General features: G+C 35.5%; 1 protein-coding gene across 2 annotated transcripts; it reads right to left on the bottom strand.

Annotated features, from left to right (window-relative positions):
- Positions 1 to 2,094: 2,094 nt before the first annotated feature.
- Positions 2,095 to 6,309, bottom strand: LOC132172230 (putative E3 ubiquitin-protein ligase LIN). 2 transcript variants are annotated; one of them, XM_059583692.1, is made up of 7 exons: positions 5,132 to 6,309; positions 4,889 to 5,027; positions 3,850 to 4,814; positions 3,620 to 3,767; positions 3,289 to 3,543; positions 2,702 to 3,011; positions 2,095 to 2,348 (listed from the first exon to the last, which is right to left on the bottom strand). In XM_059583692.1, exons 1-7 carry the CDS (start codon positions 6,172 to 6,174, stop codon positions 2,212 to 2,214), a joined length of 2,997 nt encoding a protein of 998 aa, XP_059439675.1. In that variant the 5' UTR covers positions 6,175 to 6,309; the 3' UTR covers positions 2,095 to 2,211. The 2 variants fall into 2 exon arrangements, with proteins under 2 accessions (XP_059439675.1, XP_059439676.1); XM_059583693.1 differs by having other exon boundaries at positions 3,620 to 3,764.
- Positions 6,310 to 9,948: the final 3,639 nt, after the last annotated feature.

Here is a 9,948-nt window from a genome sequence, read left to right as displayed (position 1 = left end):
ACTGGGGTGTTTCTTCTTATTCTAAAAAAATGTTATTCTAGAATAACATTTTAGGCTTCAATGTATGTTGGGAATTGTTTTGTCAAATCCCTTAGCACTAAGAAAGTGGATAAATACGGTATAAAGTTATAAAAATATCATTGTTAGGATCGAGCCTTGAAGTCTTATTTCTATTTTTCGCTTCATATTTTCGGTATATTCTTTGTATTTTTCCAACATCACGTAGTTCTGCTCCACTGGCTAGTACCCAAATCATTCTCTCCTGAGCAGTGAGCACTGGGTTTAGACCCATATGCCCTTGGAAACGGGCAAAGGGCTCCGAGAGAGATATTCAGACCAACAATAATAAAAAGTAAAAGAAGGGGTTCGTGAAATATAAATGAGTAGCTTTATCCTACAATTATTTTATAAAGTGGATGTGATAGTCTCAACCAATTTTTCTATTAGCCTCTGTTAAGAAAAAAAAATCTAAAAAGTGATTGGAGATAGTTATGTAATAAAAATGTGATATATAACATTATTCAAAATAATTATAAGTGGGTTGAGGGGTCTAAATTGTAGAAATTCTTTGTACTTGTCTTAATTGTTGCTTTTGCTTTACTTTGTATGGCAACAAAGTAAGGGGGAGTTGCAGAATTTTTTTTGAGTGGAAATGAACGAAACTATTATCAAAAACAACTTAAGCACAACGCTCAACATAAATAATATCAGAAATATAATGGGGAATGTCTTCAATAAAACCATGTTCCAAGCTAAGTGATAAGGCTTCCTTCGCTAGACAATGGGCTGTACTATTTAATTGTCGTCTGACATGATTAATCTTCCAATTTTGCAATTCATTTAAGACCCTCCTCGATAATATGTACATAACGACTCCAGTTTCTTCCATCCATTCGCAATGCACGCACCACTTGGAGGGCGTCACTCTCCAAAATCACCCTACAGAAACCTAACTCACAACAAAATTGTGATATAATTTTTTTGACAGTTTCTCTTCTTTATCATAATAAATTTGAAATTAAATTTGATTCATTGAAATTTGTAAATTTTTCCTTTAATTGTAGTGCACCTGCCTGTTGATTTGCTTTCTTTAACAACGGTTGGTATTTTAGAAAAATCTTTATAGTAAATAAATGAATTCACTATTACATTTGTGTGTGGTCTACATGAATCCACAACTCTAATGGTTGATATATTGAACTTGTAAGATTAGATAGAAAGAAGATGGAGAAATTATTGACGTGAATCATTTCTCATCTTAGGACTTTCTTTCTTAAAATTTATGATTTATCATATTAGATAAAGAAATGCCATACCACATTTTTATTTAATTATTATCTTATAATGTTAATGCGTCAGTTTCAACCAACTCTTAATTTTATTTTTTCCTTTATAAGGACTAACCCAAGGATTGTTTTAGACTGTCACAATAATATTGTAAAATAATTGTGAGATAAAAATATAGTTTCTAGTATTACTCTTAATGATAGTAGCATATATATTTAGTCTTTTAAACTTTTCTTCAAATTTTGAAGAACAATCCATTTTTTTTTCTTTTTTTAATTTTGAAGAAACACTTTTAAAAAAATATTCTCCATTTGATATTCCATTTTTTAATTTGGAGAATAACTTTTTTATTTTCTTATTCTTTGTTTTAAGCTTAAATAAAAAATATTTAAAGAGAGAAGTAGAATTTGTAGTGAGAAATTAATAAAATAAGGGATAAATGACTTCGATTGATTGTTCATATATGAAGGATCACTGTAGCATTTTATTTGAGAGTAATGTTATATACACCCATATCTCATTGAATTTGATGTGGCCGTGTCTCTCTCAGCTTTTGATTATTTTTTATTTTTTTAACAAATGTTGAATGGGATGAGGTGGAGTGATGGTTTACCATATACCATTTCTCTTTCTTAACAGGGATGTAGGGTGATTTTAAAGTGTAGTTGTTCATAATTTGAAGAAAAATGATGTTTAAAGGATAAGATATGAATTTGTAATGTCAGTATTGTTGGGATAAATTACATGTTTTTTTCTCCAAAAATATACTCCACTATATACAAAAATGGAGGGCAAAAAGAAAAAAGAAAAAAGAAAACCCTAATGAGGATATATTACATCAACACAACGTTTATAATCCTCTCCAGATACAATGAATGGCCCACAAAAAGGAAGTTCAATATTTGATGATTTGCTTGCATTTGTCTACTTGGGCAAATACTGATGCCTCCACCTGCTTGTTAATATTGAAACAAGCTCATTTGCTGTCCATGTTACCATGGAGAGATTCTGAAGCTTGCTGATCAAGTCTTTATCCCATGATGAGAGCAATGAAACATGTTCTGTTGAAAAAAAAAGGGGGGGGGGGGGGGGGGGGGGGAGGAGGGAGGGGAAATTGGTAAGAACGAAGGAAAAATTGCTAGTGAGGAGAAGTGCGCTTGTAAAAAGGACTGGCTCATTTGCTAATGCTTTTTATAACTGCTTTCTTGCATTTTAACAAAAAAAAAAAAAAAACAAACAACCTAACATATAAAACATTCAAAACTTCTTTCACATTTACATGACAAGAACCAAAAAGCAAAAAACACGTTATAAAAAGCATTATCATACGAGCCGGTCCTTTTTAAGAAGAGTTTTATGATACATCTGTGATTCTTGAGAAAAGTAGTTTCAGAGAGGGTGAAAGATTTGACACCTGAACTCTTGAAGAGACACAGTAGTGAGTATGAAGCCAACACTCTTTCCTCCACATCTTTATTGTAATCCAAGGATTCTAGCAACCGAGGCATGAGAATTGAGCATGCCATGAAGTGCAAATTTTCATCTCCAACCACATGGAGGAAGCTGGCCATCCAAGTAACGGTAAGCATACTTGCTCTTGCTAAGCTTGGGATGCCATTGGCTATGGAATCTGAAAGGCCAGCCAATAATCTCTTCTTCCCACTGTTGAACAAGACAGTGGCTACTTTCTTTTGCCAATTTTCTGTTGCCTTTTCCTCTTCATTCTAATAATGTAAAAAAAAAAAAAAAAAAACAAACCAATCAAACAATAGAAAAGAGTAGTTAAGGGTTTGTTTGATAACGCTTTTTAGAGGATGCTTTTTGTTTTTGGTTATCAAGTGACGTAAATGTCAAGGTAGTTTTGAGCGTTTTGTGAGCATTTTGTGTTTTGAGTTCTTTAGTAAGCAAAACTAAAAGGCATTATCAAACAACCCAAGTCTGGCATTTGCCTTATTTCTACAATGAACATAAATTTGCTGGTTTAGTCTAGTGGTAGCTTACCGACTGCATGAAAAACCCATCAATGACAAATTCCTGGCTCTGAAAGGAATCCCCTGCAGTCTCATGGAAACCTGCTTGCTGTAAAAGCCATCTTTCTAATGATGCCTCTCCAGAAAAAGAAAAGCGGCCTCCCAACATCAGAAGAGCTCTTGCTGATTGTTCTTGAACCTTATTGCTACATATTTGACAATCCAAAGCTGCTATCATTGCCTCAACTGCTTCTTCTCTGTATACACTGCACTCCATAGTATTACCCTGCAACAGAAGTAATTGCTCAGGAGTCAAGAACGTATTAAAAATAATAATAATAATCTAAATGGTATGGAATTACCAGAAGATCAAGCTGCAGTAAGATTGCTGCGACCAGTGGGTATTCTTCTGGAGGGGCTCTCAGGAGGCTGGCTAATAAAATGTGTGTGGTGTTCAAGCTACTCCATCCTTGATTCAATCTGTCTAATAATTCTATCACCTGTGTTCTTCTGGTAAGAATCCCTTGAATTATCAGAATATGGATTAAGCTTGTAAAAGCAGAAAAAAAGACTGCAAAAGGGAAATATATACCTGTTAAGGCAAAGTAAGTCGGCTAGCAAAGCAAAAGCACAGCTGCTACAATTCTTGCGGCTCTCAAGAACAATAAGTTCAAGAAGGGAAGCCATGTTCAAATTTTCAGCCAAGTAATTTCGACAGCTCCCATCTGCTCGAATGCAACAGGACATGATCAAAGCAGCATTTCTCCTGTCATGAATATCCCCACTATCAATTTGTTGAGCCAGTAGGTTCAATCCCCCAAGAGAAACCACCTGTCTAGCATTCTCTAAGTTTCTATCTTCATCAAAACCTGTCAGAAGGTGGTCTAAGAAGTAAATTGCAGCCACTTGAGGGCTGCACTGAACTCTAAAAAGGGTCTGCATTTGGTCTCCAAATTCCAACACTCGAAGAACTAGTGGCACCCATTCAATTGATATCATCTGTTTTGCCTTTGGCTTTGCTAGGTAAAGCAGAACAGCAGCCTTCAAAAACAGACTGCTGCTTCTCAGAAGTCTCATGAAGTTTTTAAGCTGTGGATCATAATTGAGTGTAATCTGCCTAATCATTTCGTTCTTCCCTACGAATTCTGCTAAAATCGATATAACTAACTCTAAAATTTCACCATCGTTAGAAGCAAATAGAACCTCCAGCATCCCCTCGATAATGGATGCTTCTGATAATGCAGCTTCAACGACAGGATCACCATGCGAGTCCAGCCAGGCTTTGGCGATTACACGAATTGCAATTTCACACTCGCTTAGAATATCTGATGAGCAAACAATGTAAATAGCTCTGCTTAAATCATTTGAGTGGCCGTTTTCTTCCTTTCCGACTAAACCATTCTTGGCTGTACGCTTTCTATCCACTAAGCTTTCTGTTGGCAGAGTTCGGCAGGGAAGAAACCGGAAATACTCTGTTTTTTGTGTCTCTGGCCATAGTTGAGCCCTTGAATCTCCACAGCTTTGTCTTGATGTCCTTCTATGTCTCCCATCTCCTTTCTGTTCAAGCCAGGAAAAAGATGAAGAGAAAAAAAAAAAATTGGCAACTTTAAGATCGAGAGAGAAATACCCACATGAACAAAAATGCAGTTATCTTCATCAGTACACAATTTCTCCTTTTCCTCCAAATCCCATGTGTTGATTGAAGCTCCAATTTGTTGAACAAAGTCCATGGATCTTCGCTCAAGGCTGGAGCCGAATACTTCTCGGTATCTTTTTGTGATTAGGGGCAATCATGAAGCAAAATCCACCATTAGCACATAAATAAATATCAACCCTTTGCGCAAACGATTAAACTATGCAGTTAAACAACTTACAAGTTATTTTTGGTGGAGGGAAGCGAACTGTAAGAATCTGAGGATCTCCTTCTTGACGATCCAATTCTTGGTTTTGCCGGAAAAGGCACAGTAGGAAGAACTGGAGGCCCCTTCACACTAACTTTAAGCCACTTTTTATAGTACAGAGCAAATTCAGCCGTTCCCTTGTCCATTTGCTGGCTGTAAATTTTGCTCAGGGCCTGCATTTTCTTCTCCTTAGCATAATCTGTGGTGGAGAGAGCTTCAACTTCATTTGTGTACCATATCTTAAGATGGAGAAGATGCGGAAGAAAGAAATACTCCCAAAGATCAGGCAGCAGGTGGGTTCGAGCTAAAAATGGTGAATCACAGAAAGCTTGAAGCAGGTGCCGAGCAGAAATTCGATCGTTTTTCTCAAGCTTGTACACAAGAGCCAAGTAAAGCTGAGCGCACGCAGAGATATGAGAATTGGGTGTTCCACATGTTGAGCCCTTCTTCAATTTTTCAGAGTTTAACGAATCAACAACGCTCAGAAGCTGAATCGAATTCCTCAACGTCTTCATCCTTAATTCCCTCGACGACGTCGTTCCTTGATCCTCCTCCACCAGCTTCTCTATGCTCTCAATTCCGAGCTCCACGTTCACGAAAATCCCATTGTCCGGTTCTTTTTTCCTTCTCACCAAGCAAGACTTACACTTCTCTCGAAGATTTTCCCGGAAACGCACGTCGTTTAAACACCGGCCGACGTATCCGCTGAGGATAGAAATCACCGCTCTAATGGCGACTTCGTCAATTGCAGGCTCGTCTCTTCTTGAAGTACCCTTCGACGCCGATGACTTGGTATTCGATCTCCCTAACACCGAACGCTCCGAACCCACCCTTTTAGACGAAAATACCGAAGACCCATTATTCGCGACAGTTTTCCGGTGATGGCAGATGAATATGGGGAGTGATATTGAGTCATCCGGTAGAGTGCTCTGTTTCAGCTTCGCAGGATTTCGAGAAATGGGGAATTTCCCGAGCGCGATTCCTTCCTCTGCAAGCAGTTGTTGTAAGGAAGCCATTTGTGGGTGAGTTGGATTTGGGTTCGGGGGAAAGAAGAGGAGAGAGCTTCACTGACATCCTTTCAAACGGAAACTAGAGATAACAAAAGACAGCTCCAGAAGAAGAAGAGAATGAGACGAAGAAAGACAACAACAATGAGGACAAGACACGCTTAATTGGGTGGCGGTTTCTTAGCGTTTTTCAACCCCGCTGGCATCTGCTTTCTCTGATTTTTACAAAGGCCAAAAAAAGGAACCGGCCGGGTTTCCCGCCTCCACCCGATCCGGTTCAGTTCTGAACTGGACCTGAGCTAAGCAATACGTTTTTTGGATTTTTTTTTTTTAAATTTTAATTTTATTAAATCAGACGAAAATGGGTGAAATGATTTGTATTTAGATTTAAAATTTTAAAAAACTTGACCGGTGGGTCTTTTTTCAGTATTGGTTTTTTTTTTTTTTTTTTTTAAAAAAAGGGTATTTTAGTAATTTTTATGGCTTCCGTTAAGATTTAACATAAAATCCTAACAAAATAGTTACATAAAAAAAAATTAAAAGTTCAATACATTAAATTAAAAGTTTTTAAACTTTAATTTGAAAAGTAATTGCAAAAAAGTGATAAAAGTTTAAACTTAAGTAAAGTTTCCTTTTTAAATATTTCTAAGTAGCACATTTGTTTGAGTAATGCAACATACTACACATACACCTAAGATCCTATTTTATTGAGTTAATGAGCATTCAGCCTAACAAAATAAAATGAGATAAAAGTATAATATTTACTATCATTGTCTTTGTTAGATTTGACATATTTACTATTATGAATAAATTGCTATGTTAATCTCCCATTAGTAATATGTCTATCGATGCTTGTGCCACATGTAAATAAATACCATCTAGAAAAATATGGTAAATTCAATTATATTCACATTAGGAATTAGTCCATCAATATAATGAATTAAAGAATGAAAAAGAAATTGATTGAAAAAAATTCTTATAATAAAATGAGTTGAGTTGTTTAAAATTTAGAAGATTTGGGAATTTGGAACATGTCGTGTGCATAGTCATCGGACCCACTCATTAGGAAGTTCACTATTCAATAGACACATAAAATTTTTTTTAAAAAAAATTACGGATTAACAAGTTTTTTATATTTAGTTTAATATATTTTTTAATTTAATAGATTAATTATTAAATTTGTGTAGTTCACCATTGACTTATGTAGAGTCCACATAAATCTACAATATTTCCAAGAAAATAGACAAATCCTCCAAAATAGTAATTTGACTATTATTAACATTTTTTCCTCTCCAACAAAATAACTTTTTTTGTAGTTTTTCCTTTTTAGTATAAATAATTAATAGACTGATTAGCCTATTTATTATTCACACTATACACTTTGTTTATTATTATTTTTCTCTCATCTTTCTTTCTTTTACTTGCTCTCCTTCTCTTTTTTTCAGTCTCTCCCACACAAACTAATAATAAATAATCTGTTAGAGTGTATGAAAAAATGAGTAGTTAAATTAAAAATTTATACTTTTTCAGTAGCTATTTTGCCTATTTCTGTGGAGATGCTATTTGAGCACTCCTTGCAACCTCACCAAAATTATTTTTTGATTATTTTTGTGAGGCAATCTAATCAAAATGGCCTAAATGTCAACTTTTTAGCCTTACTATTTTAACAAAAAAAAGCAGTGAAGTAAACAGTACTCATTAAATTTAAAAATTATTATTCATTTACATATTGATTAAACAATTCATTTATCTCTTTTTTTTTTTGCTTTTCGTTTCTCTCTTTTCTTTTAATAGTTAAAAAAAGAATAAATAAATATTTGAAAAATAATATTTAAATAGAACAGTGAAAGTGAATTATTGAAATTGAGAGTTCTCTAAAAGAGTGAATTATTAAAATAACTAAAAATGTACTTTTAGTTATTTTGGTAAGTAAAATTTGATGAGGCGGCTAGGAATGCTCTAAGATGAGATTTGCCAAATAAAAGAAAAATATTAATTCTTAACATTTCTAAAAACAAAATCATCTACTTTGGGAAGCAGAAATCCGCTGCAGCTGGGTCCAGGGTCCAGGGTCCAGCAATGGTGACAGACTAGCGTGTGGAACGGAGCAGCAAATAATATGATGAGTCATATTATATATGTAGGGAAGAAAATTGGATTCATTCGTTCACGGGGTGATGTGTGGATATTTTCAGCATTGGTGGGACCCCAACAATTAATTGATTCACGACTACACTTTCGGCTTGATTAGGGAATCACAAAAATAATAATAATAATTTATTTATCGAGGTTACAATTTTATCCATTGTTTTTTTTTTTTTAAAGGAAAACATTTCATATTCATTCATTGATAAAAAGTGGCGACTAAAAGCTCTTATAGAGAGAGCAAAAAGCTCTAAAACAAATCATAGACGAAGCTAAAGTAACAATCAACCAATCAAGTCCAATAAAGAACCACATCATCCGCTAACTCAATAGGTTTAACTACAGATCTGCACTAAACAGACACAAACCAATGCATAGATAGTGCTTAATTTTTAGTATTGAGAGCAAAAAACCACCAAGGCGAAACTCATCCTTCTCGACTCAAAAGTCAGGATATCGTTCACATCCACAGCCCAAGGGTTTGGACTAATACAAATATCCCACAAAACATCAAGATATAAAACGGGCAGAACAAAAAGAGAGGACTTAGCCTTATTACAAGCAAAAAAAAAAAAGAAAGAAAAAACGTACAGGGAAATAAAACAAGAAAGAAAAGAACAGTGAATTACATCACTGCCAAGGTTTTTCCTCCAGACATGTCTAGCCAAGAAAGGAAGAGGTTAATATTTATGTCTAGACAATACCATTGGGATGACCCCTATTTATTCAAATTCTGCCCTGATCAAATCATTAGAAGATGTGTCCCAGAAGATGAGCACTTGAGTATTTTGCAGCACTGTCACCAGTTTGCTTGTGCTGGACACTTTGGGGCTAAGAGAACAGCGCTTAAGGTATTACAATCTGGTTTTTATTGGCCTAATATGTTTAAAGACGCTTTCTTGTTTTGCAGCTCTTGTGATAAATGTCAAAGGACAGGTAACATCTCATCCAGAAATCAAATGCCACTGCAAAATATTCAAGTTGTAGAACTCTTCGATGTTTGGGGTATTGACTTCATGGGACCATTTCCTAACTCATTCGGTTATTCATATATTCTTGTGGGTGTGGATTATGTGTTTAAATGGGTCGAGACTGTCCCCTCAAGGACTAATGATCACAAAGTGGTTGTGAAGTTTTTGTAGGAAAACATCTTTGCTAGACTTGGAACACCTAGGGCAATCATTAGTGATGGGGGGAGCCACTTTAACAACTATGCTTTTACTTTTGTGATGAAAAAATATGGCATCACTCATAAGGTTGGCACTCCATACCATCCCCAAACTAGTGGCCAAGTGGAGATCAGCAACGAAAAAATCAAAGGCATTCTAGAAAGGACAGTGAACCCCAATAGGAAGGATTGGTCACTGCGCTTAAACGATGCACTATGGGCTTACAGGACTGCTTACAAGACACCTATCGGTATGTCTCCATATCGATTGGTTTTTGAGAAAGCATGTCATCTACCAGTGGAATTGGAACACAAAGCGTATTGGGCCATCAAGAAGTTTAACTTCGATATGAAGCAAGTTGGTGACAAGAGGAAGCTCTAACTAAATGAATTGGAGGAACTGAGGTGTGATGCATATGAGAATGCCAAGCTCTACAAGGACAGAACCAAAGCATACCATGACAAACAAT

This window comes from Corylus avellana, chromosome 1 (assembly GCF_965113065.1).
Source record: "Corylus avellana chromosome 1, dhCorAvel1.hap1.2, whole genome shotgun sequence".
Classification (NCBI taxonomy): Eukaryota; Viridiplantae; Streptophyta; class Magnoliopsida; order Fagales; family Betulaceae; genus Corylus; species Corylus avellana.
This window is presented reverse-complemented; position numbering and strand designations above follow the sequence as displayed.